Here is a 23074-nt window from a genome sequence, read left to right on the forward strand (position 1 = left end):
CAAATTTGAATGGGAGTCTGACATGTACACGTAATTCTTTGATATTGGTACAAGTCAACTTCACACAAGAATGTTCTGAATTCCTGAAATTCATTCTGATACTAGAACAACATGTTCTGATGAAAGTAAAACCCGAGACATAAAAGTCAACCTTAACAAGAGATAAAGAAAACTTAATGATGAAAAGATTATCATCAGAATGATGAACAGTTGACAGATATATACTTCCAACTACTTTAGTGTAAGTGTAAATTAAATAACTGCACACTGTGATAATTCGTCCATGGAAAAGTTTATTTTAGTTATTTTTTCTTTTTAATTTTCTATGAAAATTATTTGTTCAATAAAAAAGATTCAGTCTAAATTTTAAAATTATTAAAAATGTATTACACAAATTAAAAGCATTTAAAAGGGTTATCATTTTTACAACAATGCATGGTGTCAATCAATAAAAAATATATAAATGACAATCAATAATCAAATGTAAACTAAAATGATCAAAGTAATGATATTTCGTCATTACGTAAACCATTACAATTCAACATATCAGTATTGAAAGGTTGACCATGATTTGTGGTTTAGATGCAGCAGTATTTTACCAGAAAAAGGAATAAAAATTCAACATTTTTTTTTATATATTTAATTTTTTTTTTATTTGAGCAGGCAGTGACATTTAATTTCAGTGTCAGTTGTTACTGCTATTTTTTACATTTTTTTCATATATATAAATGATCTGTTTTGGTGTTGATAATGATAAATACTTTTGTAAAAATATGATTAGCATAGAACGGATCTTCACAACCCAAAGGAACTAAAAAAGTTGTGATCAGATGATGTTTTTTAAATAAAAGCAATCAAAAAAATGTATCACTTCATAAATAGATACCAGTCAAAACCATCTACGTTTGGATTGAATAGGCATAATTTATAGAGAATTACAACTACAAACAACCTGGATTAAAACTGCCTGAATAAGTTAGTTGCTGAATATTAAAACATCATGAAATTCAATAAGATGGAAATCATTTTGATAACTTTTCACCTTAAATAATTAATAATATTTCATAAATTTATGAAACAAATGTCTCACAATTGTATGTTGAATGTGCATTATTACCCTTGTGTATTTGGTGTGATGGTTTACGCACAATATAATGTTGTCTATAATTTTACATTGTTCTTAAAGCTGATTTAAAAATTTACAACTTTTATTGATAAATCGTTAGAATAAAACTTACATACTACTTTCAATTTCAATGTTTAATTTTAGCGTTAACCATGTTTTAAAAACGGTAATTTGTTTGTTTCTTCTCTTTCTAAGTTTTTTATTATTATTATTATCATTATTATTATTATCATTATCATTATTGTATCAAAATATAAATTGAATATGTTTTTTTTTATTTGAACAGCATTGAATGAAATGATCCTTATATGGCAATGTAATAAAAGATTAATATGTAGGCAATGTTAAACCTTTCAGAATATGTATTGCACTTAGTACTTCTTTATGTCAAAATGACACACACAAGTTTTATGAAACACTCTTTCAATTGCAACTGTCAGTGATTCAATAAAAAAAATTTAAAATCTGCAAAAATTTCATGCACTGCAAATGAACATGAATGACATTTTTTGTTCAAGAATTAAGAATATTTGAATGTCTGTCAATGTGTGATTAATGACAGCACAATATACATGAATTTTTCTTGAAAAACAGGAACAGTTCAAAATGTCACGAACTGATTTTTTTCATTAACGGTTCATGAATATTGTCAAATCATGAATAAAAACTTGAAATTTGCTACCCATGAACCATTCTTGTCCATTTGCCTTTCATGAACACTTATAAAAGTATTCATGAATATACGTGTATCATTGTGTAATCGTGATCTTTTTCGGTGAACTATTGATAAATATTTTATGAACATTTAGTTATTGTTAATCACCTTGCAGAGGAAAGTCATCCCATGCATGTATTTATATAAACAACTTGTTTCAAGACTTTTTTTAACAGAAGCTTTTTATTTCATTTTCCACAGATTAAGAAAAATTAATGATAAGATTAAATTAAAAAGCAAAGTCATGATGAAAAGTTAGAGAACCCCAGGAATAGTAATGAAACCAAAGTAATGCAAGTTAAAAAAAAACTTGTTCGTCTGTATAACTAAAATATATCTACAATATTAAATATTTGAAACATCTGAATATGTAAAAAATGTCAAATACTGCTACAGCATAACCATTTTTGAATTTGAATTGGATTTTTATGTAAAGATTTAGAAATTTTTATTTCCTGGTGCTAAAATCTAAATATATTTCAATCGGAAAAGCTGCTGATAGTTATTAATATTATATTTAATAAATCTGTGTGAAATGCACCATGGAAAAGATCGACAAAATTGGACATAAGATTGAATGAGATTAAAAGATTTTTTTGGGGAAAAAAACCGTAGAAGAAAGTGTTCTGAAAAGTTAGTACCATTTCTGTTGAAAACTCTTTTTAATCTCTGAAAAAAGAAAAACAGATATGAAAATATACTTTTCATTTATAATGTCAAAACATAGTATTCAAATGTCAAAATTTAATTCTGAATCAGATCTTCACAAAAATAAATATTTGTTCCGTCTAAACTCAAAACAAGAAAAAAAAAACTGAGTCTCTCTGTTCCGCTGTCGACACAAATATCTTAAGTTATCCAAAAGAGAATAAAAAGATATAATAAGGTTCAACTAACAATAGAAGTAAGAGGAAAGAGTAAATAATTTTGATTACAATTACTATCAAATTCTAAAAATGATCAGAATGTTAGTGTCTCTGTATAAGCCTCTGTGAGATAATTTTTTGGTACCAATCCAAATTTACCATTTAATTCACCTACCCACCATGAGCGGTCATCAAAATCTCTATTTATAATATAAATAATATCACCCTTTTTAAAGGACAGCTCTTTATCATTATCCCCAGTACAATCCCATTTCCCAATATACATATTTTCAAAGTCATCCTTATTTCTGTAAGACTTTAGTTCCTCCTCCTCAACTGGTGGTGGAGGTGGGGGAAGTTCTTCTGTCTTTTTATATGGCTCCCTTATAGGTGGAAGTGGTCTGGATTGGTAAGGATCCTCATCAGGAACGGGTGGCGGCGGAGGACGTGCAATTCGAGGTGGAGGTACAGATGGCACAGAAGGAGTTGATGCATCTTCATACAACTCATCTTGTATTGGGGCAGATGCTCCCTCATCATAAATATCTTCTTGTATAGGTTTTGGTGGATAAGCTACTGGTTCTGCTTCATAAATATCTCCTTCTGTTCCATCATCATAAAGTTCTTGTGACTCATGTGCATCGTCTCCAACAGGCTCATATATATCACCTAAAATGAATTAAACATCTTATTAACTCTTGGTTAAATAATTTGACCTTGGTAAAATTTTAATGTACTTTTTCGACTTTCAAAAGTAAGAATATTGATTCTTGGGATCGTTAATCATTTCTTTTAAGCATCGGTATTTACTAAAAAGATATACATGTGTGTTTCACACTTAATCTCTATTCAAATAGGTTTATTATTTCATACACATATAATGCAGTTGTAACAACAAGTGAAACGGCGAGCTATTGCTCATTGATGATATCCCCGCCGCAACTGGATAATTTTAATAGTGTAAAAATATGTAAGTGTTCGGTAAACATGAAGTTGTTGAGTTGTGAATCTGAAAACGCATCACACGGTATAGCTGACTTATATAAACCCTGAAACCAAATTTCAGAAATCCTTATGATGTAGTTCCTGAGAAAGATGCGACGAAAAATATTCATGGGACGGACGGGCGGACTGACGGACCGACAGAGGTAAAACAGTATATCCCCGCTTTTTTAAAGCGGGGGTATAAAAAGCATTCTATACATACTCTAGATATTAGACAGCATTATTCTCTTTAAGTATTGTCTCTGTTCAATAACAATTGATAAAAGCGAAATAAATCTACTCTATCTGCATTTATATTTGAATTCCTATGTTTGAAATGTTTCAAATAAGAAGGTTAATGCAGAAAATGTTCGCAGATCAGTGCGGATTGCTGTTGCTCTTAAAACAGCAAAATGTTAACCTGAACTGCCTTATGCTCTTTGTAAGAGTACTTTCAAACTGAGCATACAATTTTTAGACAATAATATTCCATGGTTAATAAAGGCAACAGTAGTGAACCGCTGTTCAAAAGTCATAAATCGATTAACAGAAAACAAATCCGGGTTACAAACTAAAACCGAGGGAAACACATCAACTATAAGAGTAAAACAACGAAATAACAGAACACAGAAGTGCAACAACAAAAAAACAACAATGCAACATTCATAGAAACGAACTATTAAATAACAAGTGCCATATTCCTGGCTTGGTAATATTTTCAACTGAGCAAGAGGTCTGTAACATATAATCAATTTAACAAAGGATTAAAACCGAAGGCTAAAACTAACCAAATGATGAGCAATTGTATTTTCCTTAGGGAAAATACTAATCTTTAAAAAAAATTAATAAAAAGATTTAAAATAACAACACGAGAAATAAAGGGGTCATTTCAGTGCTTATGAATCTGGACATTTATTCGTGGATGTCTTATTTACTATTTGATATATGTTGATTCCACAATAAGGTTATTAAAGGATGAAATATAGCTGGCATCATTAATAAATTATAATGACTATGGTGAATATTTTCACACCTACAAAGTGTTTACATATTGTTATAGACCACTAAATATTGAATGTTTAAAAAAGGTTGTAGGCGAATGCTTTAAAGCATATTTGTCTTATAAATACTTTAAATAAACATAGAATAAAGAATGATAATTTTCGAATAAAATAGATATCTGGAACTGTCCTTTCATAGTCTGTTATCAAAAAAAGGATATCCCTTATTTTGTAAATTGTGCATTAACTTGTCATGTCACATATTTGTTGACAATTATAATTGGCACCGTTGGTAATACTTGAAAATAATCATAAAAAACAGTTGAAGCAACAGAAACACTATCAATAGAGAATTACCAAATATTGGGATAATTTTGAAAAAAACAAAAATAGAAAATCGGTTTAGTTTCTGGTTGGAATACTTAAGTATTTGCATATATCATCACAATTAGTTCAAGAATTGTTTTCTTCTTTTGTAAAATTGAGAATGGAAATGGAGAATATTTCAAAGAGACAATAACCCGACCAAAGAGCAGACAACAGCCGAAGGCCATCAATGGGTTTTCAACGCAGCGAGAAAATCCCGCACCCGGAGGTGGTCCTCAGCTGGCCCCTAAATAAAATTGTGTACTAGTTCAGCGAAAATGGACGTCACACTAAACTCCAAAACATATAAATGATCTAAAATTAAAACACATACAAGACTAACAAAGGCCAGAGGCTCCTGACTTGGGACAGGCGCAAAAATGCGGAGGGGTAAACATTTTTAAATGTGTAATCTATAAATTATTCTTACTAGCGTTATGCAAGTATACATTTGATTCATACATGTGAGTATTTTGGAAAAAGTGCTTAGATTACTGCCTTAGAAACGGAAAACTTATTAAAAACATACCGTTAAAAATATAAAAGTAGAATGTTTAAATATTCTTAGTGCATTGTTGAGTTATCTAAAAACAATTAAATTGCTGATCAGTGATAAATGTTTCTTTTTAGTTTTGCATCATATAAATCAAAATGTTTACAAATACATTGAACAAATAACAGAAGCACATACTATTTTCAGTGCACAATTTTCTTTTATAATTTTTGATAGTCCATGTCATCCCAAAGTTTACCCCATCAATTATTTAAATAAAGAATTTCAATAGAATGTGCAAAAGTACATCATTTGAGTAAGATTAGGTGAAAGTTTCACAAAATTCTTTCAATTGGTTCAGGTGCAGTTGCGGATACAAAAATAGGACAAAAGGACGAACGAACATACAGACGGATGGTTTTACAATCACTGCATACCACTATTTAAAGCGCGGGGGATTAAAATGGTATGGCAAAAAGAAGTCATGCCAGCTACATAATCCCTTACCATCATCGTCGTTATCAAAATCTTTCATTTTTGTAGGAACAACAGCACTTGCTTGTTGGACTGCAGTTTTCCATTCTTCGACATCACTTTTAGTTGTAGTCATCAACTGGAATAAGTACATTTTTAAATAATCAAAATAAGAAAATATCAGAACTTCCTCACCTCATACATAAATTTAGTTTTTAACCGAACAAATGTAACCACAGACATAGATTATGTAATCACAACAAGATACTTGCAGTTTTGTGCATTTTTTTATTTTTGTCCCCCGCGCGACGCGTTGCGTGGACATAGAAATACCGGGCGTCCGTCCGTCGGGTCTTGGTAGCGCTCTCGTGTACAATTCTTGCCAGATTTGTATAAAACTTATATCATAGATCTATATCATCATTGTCTCGGACAAGTTCGAAAATCAGTGCCGATCAATAATTTTTGAAAGAGTTATACCCCTTGGAAATATTAATCATATGAAAAATTGCATTGTTATCTCTCTCATGTGTACAATTCTTGACAGATTTTTATCAAACTCGTATCATAGATTTATATCAGCAATGTCTAGGAAAAGTTCGAAACTCAGTGTCGATCAACACTTTTTGAAAGAGTTATGCCCCTTGGAAATATTTATCATATAAAAAATTGCATTGTTAGCGCTCTCATGGGTACAATTTCATGCCAGATTTCTATGAAACTTTTATCTTAGGTTTATATCAGTAATGTCTCGGACAAGTTCAAAAATCAGTTCCGATCAATTATTTGTAAGAGAGTTACGCCCATGGAAATAATGATTATATGAAAATTGCATTGTAAGCGCTCTCACATGTACAATTTTTGACAGATATTTATCAAATCTATATCAAAAGTTTATATCTTGGACATTTCAGAAAATCAGTGCCAATCAAATATTTTTCAAAGAGTTATGCCCCTTGTAAATATTAGTTATATCGGAAATTACATTGCACTTTCTTTCAAGCCTTCATTTCTCAGATATGTATAAAAAAAAAATTAAAAAAGCCGTTGAACAGATAAAATATGTGCAATGCGGAGGACATTTGAACTCTGTTCTTTTATTAAATTTGATTATAACAGCATATTCTAAAATGTTAACTTTACCTTAAAAAACAATGAGAATGATGCATTTTCAAAAAGGCATTAAGACTAGCTCAGTTCCTTTGCTATAAATTCCACAAATAAGATATTCCAATTACAAACTTTGTTTCTAATTTTAGATTTTTGCGCAGGGACTCATTTCCTATGTAAGACATACAATATCCCTGTTTTTAACAAATCAAGTGGAACCAGCATTGTGTTTTATGCAGGTAGGATATGACAACGATTTTGACTGTTTAAGTGCACTACAGATTTATGGTTAAGATAGGATTTGTCAAATAGATGTAACAGCTTTCACATATAAAACATGCTCTTTCCATTAGATTGTGTTATCTGTCCACAGAATGTTGTTTACAATTATATGCTTTCTTTGAACACTTCCATTTTGATCAAATACAATGTATATGAGGTCACTGGATTTTTTTTCAGTAGATATATGCTACAACATCATAGTTTTCATGTGTTTCATATATCACTAAATCTTAAATGATTTAGACAGCAAAAACTAATTCGTGGACCTCTGATATTTCCATATTATTGAAATTCTTTGTAAACTAAATTCTGTTGACGGAATCTCAAGAAATTATTCTTTGTCACCTTTTTTAAGAGCATTTTATATATTGATAGGTCTATTTCATAATTTTTAGTTTATTCCATCTCTGAATATTCAGATGTAGCTTAACAATTTTTAAATGATTACGAATTTCACACCTATTAGTATTTCTTCTCAAATACTATAGTTCACCTAAATTATACTAACTTCATAGGTTCTGTTGTTGGCGGAACTAACAAGTTTAAAGCATAGTTCCTTCTTCTTATCATCCTTCGTCATTTCTGGTGCTTCTTCAAAACTATAATCTGCTAATCTGAATGCTCCATTCATTTTCTTTGATGTCTTACCATCAAAGTAGTAAAATATATTGCCTTTGATGACACACCATCTCTTTTGCATATTCCTAAGACCTGTATAAAATTGAATGAATAAAAAATTACTGTGGTTTAAAACACTAGAATTTATATCGTAAAATCAATACCGAACAATAAACTAATTGCTTTGTTATAAAATAGGCCGTTAGCTTTCTCAATTGAATTGTTTCATATTTTTCATGTCGGGACCTTTTATAGCCGACCATACGGTATGGGTTTTTCTCATTGTTGAAGGCCGTAAGGTTGCCTATAATTGCTTACATCCACTTCATTTGAACGTTGGTGGATAGTTGTCTCATTGGCAATCATACCACATCTCCTTATTTTTATATCAACATGAATCTAATAGAATTCATGTAATTCAGATCAAGAAAATTAAAACAAAAAGTATAACAAATTTACCGAACTCCAAAACACAAAACAATATCAAGCCCTTCATTGTCTAATTCCTGAATAATATTAGGGCATCACCAGCCCAGTAGCCATTATTTCGGTACTGGCATGAAAATACGGATATTGTGTTATTAAAATTTGCTGTTACAAAATTCGGAAATTAATTGAAATTAAGGAATATATCTCACTGTACCGCGTGCTATTAGACATGTTTTATTAAACTTGGTGCAAGTAATGCACATAATGCTGTATAAATCTTTTGTATTTATTTCATGTCCATATATATATACATATATAAATATAATGTTTCATGAACCACTGTACTTGTTATATTGAATATCACTGAAGCAACAAATAATACAATTTACGAACTTCCTTCACCAGAGGCCCCCATAAGTAACAACGGAAATACTGACTCGAAAACTCCGGAAGGTTACAATGCTACAGATGTTCTACCAAATTGTTTGCCTTCGCTTTATTTGGCAAAACCTTTCGGAGTTTGGGTCCTGAATGCTCTTCCACTTTGTACTTTATTTGGCCTTTTAACTTGTTTGATTCGAGCTTCACTGATGAGTCTTTTGTAGACGAAACGCGCGTCTGGCGTAGAAAATTATAATCTTGATATCTTTGATGAGTTATGTCATTTAAACACTTGTATTCAAATAATAATAGTGTTTTAAACAAAATAAAGATAAAAAATCACAACGCATTGTTTTTGGGAAAAAATGCATTGTGATTTTTTATTTAGATTTTTTTCTAAATCAACTATAAGACATTTTACACATCACTCTAAACACTATATGGTTTCATACTTTTCTGTGTTTAACATAAACAAATTCAATCTGACATAAAAACTTGTTTTCCTGCTTCAATGACATAACATAACTTAGTTAATGGTTATAAACCAATGTCAGATAAACATAAAATCTCAAAACCGTTAATCTTTTGACAATATACTTTTACATTATTTTATATGCATTTGTAAAAGATCAAATGTTGTAAAGTATAATTGGCTTTGCACAAGCTCTCATTAGCTGCGAGTATTTGTGTCTATTGTCTTTGTGTTAGTTGTAATTATGTTTCGTGTCAATGTGCCATTTCCATCTGATTTTATACAGTTTATGCTTATGTTGTGCTGTTGAACCTTGTCCAAAGTTAAGGGGTGTTGAGCGCTCACAAACATGATGGTTAATCCGTCTCATTATTCAGATGGCTGTTCCAAATCAGGTGACTGTAATTCAGTGGTTGTCGTTGGTTGCTGTCTGGCATATTTTTCGTTTATTATTTTGTCATTAATCAGGCATTTTGGTGTTCTCTTTGAATTGGTTTACATTTTGTTATGTCGGGGACTTTTACAAATGACTATGCGGTATATATTTTGCTCATTGTTAATAGACGTATTGTGACTATATTCAATTACATCTATGCTTCTTGGACTCTGACGGACAGTTGTTTCATTGGCAATATACCACATCTCCTTTTTATTTATAGGACGATAATGTACGAAACAGAAAAACACACCAACCATTTTCACATTCCAAAACGTCATACCAGGTACTGATTGAGTCATTGATACACAATTGATCTTCAATATTTTTGAATAGAATGTCTGTCTGGAACTACTGTTTTGTATGGTACAAATGAAGTAAACATAATTGTATGTAGTTAATAGCAGTTTTCCATATTTTAACAAGGCTTCTTTTTTGGCATACACTCGCAGTTGATGGTTATTTGGGTTTTTTACCGTACAATATCAGTTTTACAGTGCGTACATGATTTTTTCGCAATAGACAGATGTTTAAATAATAGGCTCAGCTCCAAATTCCACCCTTCTAAAACAGTGTGGAATGTTTTAAAATAATCTGTAAAAAGACAGAAACTGCAATCGATTTAAGAATGACTGCACAAAAGTTTTTGTGCGATCTCATATCAAATGTAAAAGGAAATTTTAATTGATATTCATTTATGACTTCCCTGGATGTGCAACTCTATTATAACTGCTATCATACATGTTTACCAAAGTGTTAACTGTTTCAATACATACATATGTATGGATCTAAAGAAAAAAATAACCATACCAAGCACTGTACTCCCCTCACCACAAAAAAAAAGATAGTTTGTGTGGAAATGCTATAGCTTTTCAGAATTCCCGGGAATAATACTGAAATTTTGTAGTCAATAGCACTGACTTTATTTGGCAATTAATTTTCATAAGATTATAAGTGTCTTCGTCTTAAAATACAGTATAACTATTTCAAACAGTAGTCTTCATCTGAAAGTTGATTTGAATCTGGCAGAACGATTTTCCCTATATTAACTCATTTAAGCAGTCACCTTATTTGTACAAAATTATTGTTCCGACTAGATTTTTTCCGCGAATGAATACTTTATAACCATATCGATTAGGGGGATAAGTTTTACTAGATTTGATGCACTACGAAATACTTAATTTAGTTGTCAGTTGAAGGAATGCTAAAACAAATTGAAATTAAAAAAGTCAAAAAGGAATTTATTCCACATATAAAACTGGTTATTTGTACTACAGTCAGATATCCATTGTTTGCATTTTACAGAGTAACTAGTATTGTGATAACTTTTAAAACTTAAAACTTAATCAAATTCAGTGTACATTAAGACAGTGTGTTGAATTTGGAAGCTTATCTGGGAGATCACCTTTCTTAAAATGTCACTTTAGTCATACCTCATAAGTCCCTACTTGATACAAGTTTGACTTTGAAATTAAAGTGCACGAAGATAACCATCCATCTATGATCAGTGAACAGACACTTAACGTTTATCCTAATGCAAAAGGATAACAATTTTTTTCTTTAACTATCCTGATCATCCAGCAATAAAGAAACTTTCGCAAACTTTTGGTGATATTAGCATGCTTGCAATCCAAACCATATAAGAATACCTGTTGGTTTTTTCTTTTCCAAAAATCCAGCCTTTGTGAAATTTGTAAGTTCCACGACTGGCACATTTGGAATGTCTGCATTACCTGTAATATACAACCAAACATTTAATTTCAATTTTAAATTGACATATACTAATTTCTTGTATTTCAGGTCGAGAATAACAGTTTGCAAAATGTAAGTAGAAATTATTTACCATGTTATTTTATTTTGTATATGACCAAACATAGAATTTATCTTGTTTGAAAGGACAAAGTGAAAAGGGAGTTGTTCACTAACTCATAATTTTGGCCCTAAAATTCTGAATTTTTTTCACTGCCAAAATGTGGTGAAAATTTGATGAAAACATGCGCTAAAATGTCCAATAGTTTCGCAGCTTAAAAAGATTTTCTCCAATTGCGTCATTAGTGACGTATTTGTCACGTCATAATGGAGGTGAATTTCGTAAAATCCTGATTTTTTGCAGAATTCTGCAAAATTTATAACAGTTTTCTGAAAAATTAACAGTAGCGCCACCCTTCCCTTCGCTTTTGTGGTGATATTCTTTATATACCATATCCTTTACTTTTCAACAAAAATTTCAATGGGCGAGGGGGTAGCGCCACAAATAAAATCATGAAAAAAGGTGGAAAAGTTTAAAATTTCTAGGAATATGGATGAAAATGAAATCTTTTCTTACTTTAGGCTAATATCTTTATAAATATGAAGCAGATCTACAATTTTTCTTATTATACTTTCAAATGTCATGCATATATCAATACATACACATTATATTTACTTTAAGATCTAAAGTTAAACAAAATACACCTTTACAGGGCCGTTTATTGGGGTTCCTGGCTCTACTCATTTACACATTATAAATTCTTTTACTTGCTGTTTATAAATAAGGTTGAAATAAATAAAATCCATCAATATCATATCTAAGTACGTTTACATGTCTAAAAAAAGACTTGTTTCTGGGTCAACCTTTTTGACTGCAGCGGAGGTGCTCTTTTGTCAGTATTGCTATCCAACAATAAAAAAGCAATTTAATATAAGGATTTATCAGTGCCTTTATTCTTAACAGTTATTATATATAAACACTTCAAACTTTTGGAAATTATTTTAGATTAAGGAAAATATCCCACTCACGCAAAGCTCTGATTCCTTGCCCAACTTTGGCTATACTCTTTTGTCATTTTTGGTTTATAAGCTCTTCATATTTTTTATAAGCTTTTGATTTTCGAATATTTTGGCCTCGAGCATCACTGAAGAGACATTTGTTGTAGAAATGCGCATCTGGTGCAGAAAAATTGGTACCGTTAATGTTATTCATGCTTCAAGGAAATTTCCAATCAAACAAACCTGATTTATTTAATCCTTTATATACACATAAAACGATAATCTTGACCAGGATACCAAAATAAATATGTTATTTGCTAACCATTCAGGAGCACCTGAGATCATCCCATGCTTCTGGTGGGAATCAAACTTAAATTTTCTATGATGTGTTTTGTGTACTGTTTTTTGTCTTTTGGTCGTTTTTCGTTTTTATTTGTCATGGCGTTGTTAGTTTGTCGCCGACTTATGAGTTTTAAAATCCTTTGATATCCTGTGCCTCTCTTTTATAATGGAATTTGATGCGACTGTCATACAAGTGAGAGGTTTAGCTAGCTATAAAACCAGGTTCAACCCACCATTTTCTACATAAGAAAATGCCTGTACCAAGTCAGAAATATGACAGTTGTTATCCATTCGTTTGACGTGTTTGAGCTTTTGATTTTGCCTTTTGATTAGGGACTTTCCTTTTTGAATTTTCCTCGGAGTTCAGCAGTTTTGTGATTTTTCTTTTTATATACACCAGGATTTGAGATATTGATTGATCAAAAGATGAAAGTTTAAACGACACTATATTCTAGTCCCAACTGTGATCCTCACCAGAAGCTACATATATATGGTGAAATTGCATCATGTATTATTATTTAAGAGATCCTGGAGTGTCCTTGTTTTACTGAAGGTACCAGGCATTTGAATCAATCATTATCATTTTTTTTTCTCTCTCAGAAATATGCAATTTGAATTTCTATGAACTTTATAGTTACATTTGTTTTTTCTCTCCTTGAGTTCATCAATGGATGAATTGGTTTGCCTATTAAGATTTCTCTGTTAACCAGTATTATATCTGTCAGCTAAGTTAAAACATCCATAAATTTCAACGAAAAATGTTAACAATCTTAATTCTAATTGTGAATGCATATTTTCGAATTGGTCAATTTCTATTCAATTGTTTTGAAATGGTATACGGGCCAGAAATGTACAATATACAATTTTCTATTAGTATATTTTCATTTTAGTATGGTTTTGAATACTATGTATGACACATACAAGATGCTCCTCTTGTCAATTTTTTATCCCATTATAAACATTTGCTATTAGTCAAACACAAACCCAAATGTATAGATATGTAGGAGTAGTCCAATAAATTGTACACACGTACTTTGTAAAAGTAATCTTGACATCAAATTCAAATTAATTAGATACATACACTTTTGAATTTTTTGCATTACTAATTTTAATTACATTTTATAAATAACATAATTTGCAAATAAGATTGAAACTACCCATTTATGAGTCATTTTAATAAAAAAAAAAAAAGAAGAAGCAATTACGTGATCACTATACTCACAATCAGAATAAGCATCTTCTGTTTCATCTGTGTTAGAACTACCACCAGTTCTTGTTGATTCATCATCTTTTGGAAGATCTGTAATACACATTCATATAGCCATAAGACTGAATAATCATGTATTTAAAAGAGAAGAAAATGTACTAATTTTTGATATCTTCCTTGAGAACAAGTATGTGTTATCATGAGTTCCTACTTGCGTACAGTTATGATAATGGCTACATACGGATACATTATTTAAATAACAATACAAAATAGAAATTACACAGATACTTATTTCAAACAACTTGTTAAAAGCATTGAAAGCTTGGATCTAGGATGTTTGGTTTAGGTGAAATACAGTGATATGTTTCCCTATTGCAGCAGGAGGATGACATTTTCTGCATAATTTTTTTGAAGATTTACATTTAAATTTTTTTTTTACTTTTTGTATGCAACTCTCATTCTATCACTATTGGTACCCAGAATTCATGAATTTAAAATTTACATATATCAGTTGGTTTCTAAGATCTCTATATGGTTATATCAGGAAAACTTTTCAATCAACTTTGATAAACATAATAGAAAATATTTTCATTTTAGTATGGTCTCGAATACCATGTGTGACACATACAAGTTGCTCCTCTCGTCAGTTTTTATCTCATTAAAATAATTGGCTATTAGTCAAACACAAAAACAAATGTAAAATATGTAGGAGTAGTCCAATATATTCCCAAGGAGAATCCTGCTAATAACTAAAAAAATATGGCATTCTCTAATACTTATTCCTTCCATCACTCAATCTTCTGTTTTTGTTTTTTTCTCAATTTAGATTAGAGCAGGCATCATGTGGGTATTCCAATGCATCAATACATAAAACAATTCATATGCAATGAAGTGATACACAAGGATTGATAAATTGATCTGGGTAAAGATGATACTAGCAATTTATGAAGTTATCAGATAATTCATTTCATAATTTTCTAAGAATAAGGGAAATAATTTAAATGCAATAGAACGAAGCTCGGACTTGATCTGTATATGCTCATAAGATAACTATATACACAAAATCAGGGCATCGGGGCAATATCTTCATCCATTACCGTAAAGTGTCAAAAACTATAGATGTGGGATGTGATCAACTCATATTTGATCTGTAACTAATTATGATATAATTACATACCAAAATTCAGGCCAATTAGTTCATCCATTATAAAATTATACATGCCATTTTACTTTTGTTTATAATAGTAGTACGACAAGAATGTTAATACACATGCTTATCATTTCGTAATGTACAGAACTGACTATATATTGTTAGTAAATTGCTTAACATTTAAACATTTTTTTTATAACTATAATCCTCTTAGTATTTGTTTGAGATCTGAATTTGGACATAAAATCTAATATAATGGCAAAATAATAAAGTTAAAAGTGATTTATTATTTTAGGAGGCTGATGTACTCTTCTAAATGCATCTATCATCACTAATTTGATGGTTGGTCACTCCGTTTCTGTTATCTGAGCATAAATATAATGGCAAAATAATAAAGTTAAAAGTGATTTATTATTTTAGGAGGCTGATGTACTCTTCTAAATGCATCTATCATCACTAATTTGATGGTTGGTCACTCCGTTTCTGTTATCTGAGCATAAATGATCAATGAAGTGTAAAATTTACATCAAAGTTAAATTAAAATTTGTGAGAGCTGTCATATCCTTGTGACCTACCAAAGTAAACTTATCACCGGGTTCGTACTAACATGAGCAACATGGCGGGTTCCACATGTAGAGACGGCTTACCCTTATGGATCACATGAGATCATCCCAGGTTTTTTGTGAGGTTCATGTTGCTCAGTTTTTAGTTTTCTATGTTGTGTTTGTTAAATTGTTGTTTGTCTTCTGGTCGTTTTTATTTTTTGGCATTGCATTGTCAGGACGTTTCGACTTATGAGTTTGAATATTCCTTTGGTGTAAACAGCCATCCGTCATCACCATGATTTCATACAGTACATTTCAAAAGAGTTATGCACCAATACTTCTCAAAACAACTGTAAAAATACAACTGTGTTTGGAGATTATGTATTATATATATCATATCAGTGAAAACCACATAATCACATGTATATTTGTTTTTTTTCCCCAATTTATTAGAATATGAACAATTTAAATAAAACACATTATCGATCTTGGTACAAGTGTTCACTGGAATCAGTATAAAGCTATTTTTAAATGAATGATGGGGAAAAGCAGCATCACACTATAATCTGGGTTTTTTTTCAGCTGCCTAAATGCAGGAGTTTTTCGATTTTTGCCCTTGCACTGTCAGTTTGTTTTCAACTTATGAGTTTGAATATCCCTTTGTTATCTTTCGCCTCTCTTTTATAGCTAGAATCAAATTGTACTCTACCAAGCAAAGACATACAAGTTGAATTCATTGTAACGTTTTTATTGTTCGTTGCTGTCTTCTTCCTAATTGTTAAATGCAACAATAATTATATATATACATATATATATATATGTGAGATATATATTTGAGATATATGCAATATTTCCTGTGTATATGATGCAATCTCTATCATACTTAATAACATTAATTTCTATTTATTGATGCAAACACGGTCTACTATTCTTATTATATAGGCTACCATAAACAGGTAATGTATCAAGTTGAAGTTTTTTATTTACCTTTATTATAATAATTGAAGGACTGAACTACACAAGCTGAGTAGCTCATATATCATACACTCTTTAAATTGGTAGAAGTGTCTAATTATACTGCTAAAAGTTAAAATTAAAATCATGTTAGGAACACACATAATTCATTGTGCAAATAAAAATCATTTATTTTTACAACTCAACTACTGAAAACAGTAATCAAACCTTTTGCTGGTTTAACTTGATCTGAGGTGTGCGCAGTTCCTAATGCTGGCCACTTTTCCTTCAGTTTGCATATTTTGTCTATTATTTCTTGTTTGTGGTTTTTTGCTTTTTTTCCTAGTTTCTCATGTTCCAATGCCTCTATTAGAAACTTTTCAACCTCTAAAATACATGAATTTGTTATATAATGGAATATACAGGATATAAATGAAATATGTATCAAACAGTCTAAAAACTGGCAATTTTTACCTAATTTTCTTTATTCTTTTATTGTCTACCAAATAAACTCATCATAGATACCAGGCTAAACATTTTGTACGCCAGACGCGCGTTTTATTTATAAAAGACTCACTAGTAACACTCTAATCAATAAGGCCGAAAATGCCATATACAGTATGACGGTGAAGAGCATAGAGGACCCAAAATTCGAATGTTGTATCATGCCAAAAAGTAAATGATATCTCAAAAATAATTGTAGTTACAAAATGAATAAATATGTGACCGACAGACAGACAGAAATGTTCTTCACTATATACTCCAGCCTCATTGAGACAGGTTAATAAAAAATAGTTTGTGTATTTAGGCAAGTCCAGTTATGATAAGACTTAATGATACTACATAAAACATATAGAAAACATGTTCACAGTGCCTGAAATAAAACACGAAGTACTTAATTTGTTCTGTTAATTCAGATATCACGCAGTTCTACAATATAATTTTGAATATTGACCGCTGTAGTTCCTAGTAGAATTGAACAGTGTAGGAAATTCATGACTTTGTGCAGAATATCATTATAGTTAATGGAAAATAAACATCCTCTTCTATAGCGTGTAAAATTTTGAATGTGAAATTTGAAAAATCATGTTAAACTTAACTTGAAGACTTTTTCTAGGTCCAGCGCCATGTCTTGAAACTTTGCAAAGGGGCACATTTCTTTCTGTACTCAATGTAAAATTGGCCATATTTAACTTATGTGAACCTGAACTATAAACTCATCATAGATACCAGAATTAGTTTTGTACGCCTGACGCGCATTTCCAGGCATCATGGACAAATACACACCTTTTTATTATTTTATTTGTTACAGATACTTTCAATAAATATCTTTATAAAAATAAGGAGATGTGGTATGATTGCCAATGAGACAACTATCCACCAAAGTTCAAATGAAGTTGATGTAAGCAATTATAGGCAACCGTACGGCCTTCGACAATGAGAAAAATCCATACCGTATGGTCGGCTATAAAAGGCCCCGACATGAAAAATTTGAAACAATTCAATTGAGGAAAGTAACGGCCTAATTCATAACAAACCAATTTACGAAAAACAAATATGACAGACATGAACCAACGACAACCACTGAACTACAGGCTCCTGACTTGGGACAGGCACATAAAGAATATGGCGGGTTAAACATGTTTGTGAGCGCTCAACCCTCCCCTAACCTGGGACAGTGGTGTAACAGTACAACATAAGAACAAACTATAAAAATCAGTTGAAAAAGGCTTAACTCATCAGATGGATAAAAATAGAAATAAATCTAACAAAAACACAGTGGACGTAGACGGGTACTTTTACATCCCAAAAACGAAAAGACACTAAGTACAGATCTGAGAGTACTCGCAGTTACTGACAGCCAGTTCAAAGCCAATAATAACTAATGAAAACATCATGTATCTAAGACTAAAATATCAATCAGTACACATCCAACATCCAATGGATTTAGTGTAAAGACGTCATTAACAGTCAGAGATAAACATGATCTTGTGCAATGCCAAACTATAAGTATCGACAGATTGTAGTACCGTGAAAGTACATATGTGTAATATTTAGTATGGTTTTAATTTACTGATAACAAAATCAATATTTATGTCAATAAAAACAATATTCAAAGATTTAATTCGATGTTGAGTATGTAACCTTTTAGAATAAGTTTATTTAAAGGATTGACAAGTTTACACGGATCGAATCTATATTTCCGGGCTCGGTTTACAACATCACTGTAAAATTTAGGATGTGCTATTCCGTTTGAAATACAGTCAAACTTGCAGACCAAATCTTTGTATCTATGAAAAAATTAGTAAAGGTTTTACTATAGTAATACATAGATCACGCTCATTAAAATCCAAACGAGTTGGGATATATAAACACCGTAAGACGGTGCCAAAGGAACATCACCGTCCAAAAAGCGAAAATTAACAATAGGGAAAGACCTTTCTGTAGAGCGTACGGCCTTGAATGTAGTTGAATGTATAATTTCATTCTTAAGGACTTCCGTGTAGTATTTACGTCATACTACCACCACATTGTTGGCTGCTTTGTCTGCCGGTACGAACACAAAACGGTTTGATAGTACTTAAATTTTGTTTGTAATCCTGGAAATGGGCGTATTACTTACTCTTTTATTTATTTCTAAATTATTTTCGAAATGTGATATGCGAATATCGACAATATTCATACATTTATTTAAAAAGGAATCAAGTTACTTTTTGTTAGATTTCTCCCTCTTACACAATTTTTTACAATAGGATGAAAGAGCATCTGTAATAACCTGACGACACTCTTCCCAGTTTATTTTTGACGGTGGACGATATTTTGGTCATTTTTTTCAGAAAGTTTATAAGCTCTTGGTCTTGAACGATGTTAATGTCGCCTGTAATTACATAGCCATAGGGATCATATCTTAACTTCGATGTTTCACAGTCTCATGTTGAAGGAGCATTATTTTTTTATACTGACGTCTGATGTAACTGACGTTTACTTAAAAATTAAACTTCTACTGGGTTTTTTATACGAATAAGAAATTATAGATTGCTCAATGTTATCAAAATAAGGAGGTATAAAGTTTTGAACGGTAGAGTCATGAAAAATACTATACAAATGAATAAAATCAATATCTCTATTAATGTATTTTATTTTTAGAAAATACTTGTTTAGCATACTTTAACTCATTATTTATTGCTTCTTCGATTGGACAGGAAAACAACTTGCATTAAGCGAACCGGCAAATGACTCGTATATATACGAGAGACAGGAAAGCAACTAGCATCATGAGGAGAGGAAAACAAGTAGTATTAAGAGGACAGAAAACAACTAGTATTAATAGGGCAGGAAAACAACTAGTATAAGAGACCAGGAAAACAATTCTTTAGCTAGTATTAAGGGAACTGGAAAACAACTCTTATAAATGAGACAGGAAAACAACTAGTATTTAAGGAACAGGAAAACAAACTTTCATTTGTAGCGTTTCATTTTCGGTATTTAAAAATCTTTGTTGTTAGTTGTATTACCTTTTTTTCAAAGCGCAAAAACACACAATGGAACAGTACATATGACGGAAAATACATGTGAGCAATATTTCACAAGAGAGGCTAAATTACGAAAAATATGAAAAATTGAAGGGATTTTCTTATTTTTAGCAGAAACAAGTGTTTGTGTATTTTACCTGATATTAGAGACTTAATAGATTCGTGAAATTCTGACATAATGTTAGATCTTTCAACTATTTGACTGTTTATACACAGTGATGTTGATTCCTTCCCGCTTCCTTGTTCATTTTTATCCAGGGTAGAGGGAAAACACCCGAGAACTGTTTAAATAGATGGTTTCTGAAATAAACATTTTATTGTATTTGTTTTACTTCCCCCTCGCAGTGGTCTGAAACCTTTCGCTTCACTTATTTTCCACAATATCCTTATACATTAATCAAGGGAGATAATCAGTCCAAATATTCAATATATCAAAATATCGTAATACCTTGTGACTGTAAAAAAGGAACTATGTTTTCAATTATTTCTGATATAAACTGTGTTTGAGGACTGACATCACATTTACAAGAAAAGATAAACCTTTAAGCCTACAGGTCTTACATAAAGGAAAATCTGGACAATCGTGATCTGCTTTATTTTCGTTAAAAAGTAGATGTATACTACTGTACTGAATCTGTTTCATTTTCCTTTGGAATTTCGCCTAAGATGGTTAATTGAATTTTATTTCATTTTATTGCATGTCTATATTGCTATAGTCCTTACAAACAATTATATATATATATTTCTCTGGAAAAACATGTTTTATTTATTAGTTTGAATTTGCTTAAAGCAAGGATTTGTATAGTGACTATACAAATCCTTGCTTAAAGTAACTGTGCGTACTCTTATGTCTGTAATTTTTTAGAAAAAATAAGGAGATGAGACTTCTATCCACCAGAGACCAAAGGACAAGAATATAAACAACTATAGTTTACCGTACGGTCTACTTTTTAATTTATAAGTTTTTGGGTTTTGGTATCGAACTGATGTGTCAATCCCTTTCCAACTGATATTTACAGTTTGCTATTGTTATGTTATTACACTGCTGTCCCAGGTTAGGGATGTTAATTAATAAACACTCATCCCGGGGCTTTTTATAGCCAACTGTGGCTAAACGGTATTAGTGACATGTAGTCGTTCAAATCCTTGTTCTTTGGGGATAGTTATCTCATTTGCAATCATATCACATTTCAATATGTTTATATGTATATGGCTAGACCAGTCAATCGCATACGAAAACTCCTTTCAAAGCAGTACATTAAATTCAGTGTGAAAAACTAGTATGATACGTGAATCAGCACCTTTAAAACGGCAAACGGGAACAATGTGCCATTCTTTTTCTTGTCCATAGGCGAAAAGAAACAAACTAAAAGAAACAACAGTCCAAAAAAAAACACTACACAGAAAATAAAGATTGAACTACACGAAATCCACCAAAATGAGAGGTGCGTTCAGCAGTTCAGGTTCTCGGGGAGAACAAACAGTTTCCGCTCCACCAATGGTAGCGGGCGTGCTGAACATATGTTAAAGTTAAACATTCGGTAATAAATCATATTCGGTGATGTCACAATCGAGGAAAAAATGAGGATTGTGGGTAGGACAAATGGAACATATATTCATGGTCAAATCTCGAAATCTTTTTTCCCCTATTATTTCTATTGCAAAATACCAAAATTGTGTCAGTCCTTTGCAAAAATTGGTGGTGAAAACCTTTGGTACGCCACTTTTCGAGAAGACTGGACACAGATATTCAATAACAGTCAATCAAATCATGATGAAATATGAAAGATGAACAATTTGACATTTTACAACTAATTATAGATCCATTTGCTTACTTGATGATGTTTAGAAATGAAAAAGCTTTTAAAGTGATACAGAAACTTATAGATCCAAAATGTAGACGATTATGTTATAATCTCCATTGTGAAAGGTATAGACTGTTGCAATTAGATGATATAAAGAAAAAGAAGAAAAAGTAGATACTTACTTTATATAGACCCTTAAGTGATTGATGGTTGTCTACTCTTAAACAGTGATATCTGTAGATAGATATTTTAGATTTTAAAGTATTTAAAGTGTTGGTGCAGCTTAAAATGACATTAAGCCTAATTTTAACGTCAAGAATATGATGTAAATAGTGTACAGTGATATTGGTGGAAGAAAACTTTTATTCATGTTGTGAACTACAATTAACTCGGAAGAGGTGTGCCTACATTGGCAGAATTTATATAACAGATATAGATACATATGGCAACCATAAAAATTTCGAAGAGATGAGATTATATATCTTTACCATTTTGAACGTTTGGTATAAGGTTTACACATAATCATAAATATTAGTTTTGCAATTGCTAAATGGGTTTTTGCGATTGACTTTTTCTAGGTTTTCGACAATTTTTATGCCCCCGCTGCAGCGGAGGGGGCATTAAGTGTTACCATTTTCCGTCCGTCCGTATGTTTGTACGTTTGGAAATTGGTTTCTGTTCTCTAACTTAAGTTTTACTCCACCAAATGTAATGAAACTTATACACAATGTATATTACCACAAAAAACAGATCAAGTTTGAATTTGGGTGGCATCACTTTTATTGTTCTTAAGTTATGTTCCTTTATAACGTTATATGCAAGCAGGGTCATCATAAGTGTCCCATTGACACATTCTCCATTTATTCATTGTACATGAACTCTTGAAATGTGGCAAGAGAAGATGGTAAGGCAACTGATATACTTGTTCGACCGCTCACATTCTAAAGGAAAGTATTATCTAAGCCTTATGGCTGTAATCTACTGTCTTGTACAATGTAAGCAGACGATTTGTGGCTGTTTTACTGAATCATCCAATA

At 31.2% G+C, this 23074-nt stretch overlaps 1 protein-coding gene across 1 annotated transcript; it reads right to left on the bottom strand.

Annotated features, from left to right (window-relative positions):
- Positions 1-273: 273 nt before the first annotated feature.
- LOC127711340 (src kinase-associated phosphoprotein 2-like) lies at positions 274-20590 on the bottom strand. The gene is made up of 7 exons (XM_052217371.1): positions 20370-20590; positions 16928-17086; positions 14066-14143; positions 11403-11486; positions 7926-8128; positions 6059-6164; positions 274-3376 (listed from the first exon to the last, which is right to left on the bottom strand). The coding sequence occupies exons 1-7, from the start codon at positions 20407-20409 to the stop codon at positions 2802-2804; spliced, it is 1245 nt and encodes a 414-aa protein (XP_052073331.1). The 5' UTR covers positions 20410-20590; the 3' UTR covers positions 274-2801.
- Between the last annotated feature and the right edge of the window lie 2484 nt (positions 20591-23074).

Source organism: Mytilus californianus, unplaced genomic scaffold (assembly GCF_021869535.1).
Source record: "Mytilus californianus isolate M0D057914Y unplaced genomic scaffold, xbMytCali1.0.p SCAF_1, whole genome shotgun sequence".
In the NCBI taxonomy this organism is placed as follows: domain Eukaryota; kingdom Metazoa; phylum Mollusca; class Bivalvia; order Mytilida; family Mytilidae; genus Mytilus; species Mytilus californianus.

Bases quoted from the DNA above. Each gene is read 5' to 3' on its own strand.
- LOC127711340 (XM_052217371.1), bottom strand. From the start codon at position 20,409: ATGTCAGAATTTCACGAATCTATTAAGTCTCTAATATCAG. The intron at 6,165-7,925 runs GTTAGTATAATT...TACTTATTCCAG, and splicing joins CCAACAACAGAACCTATGAA to TTGATGACTACAACTAAAAG. The intron at 3,377-6,058 runs GTAAGGGATTAT...AATTCATTTTAG, and splicing joins TTTTGATAACGACGATGATG to GTGATATATATGAGCCTGTT.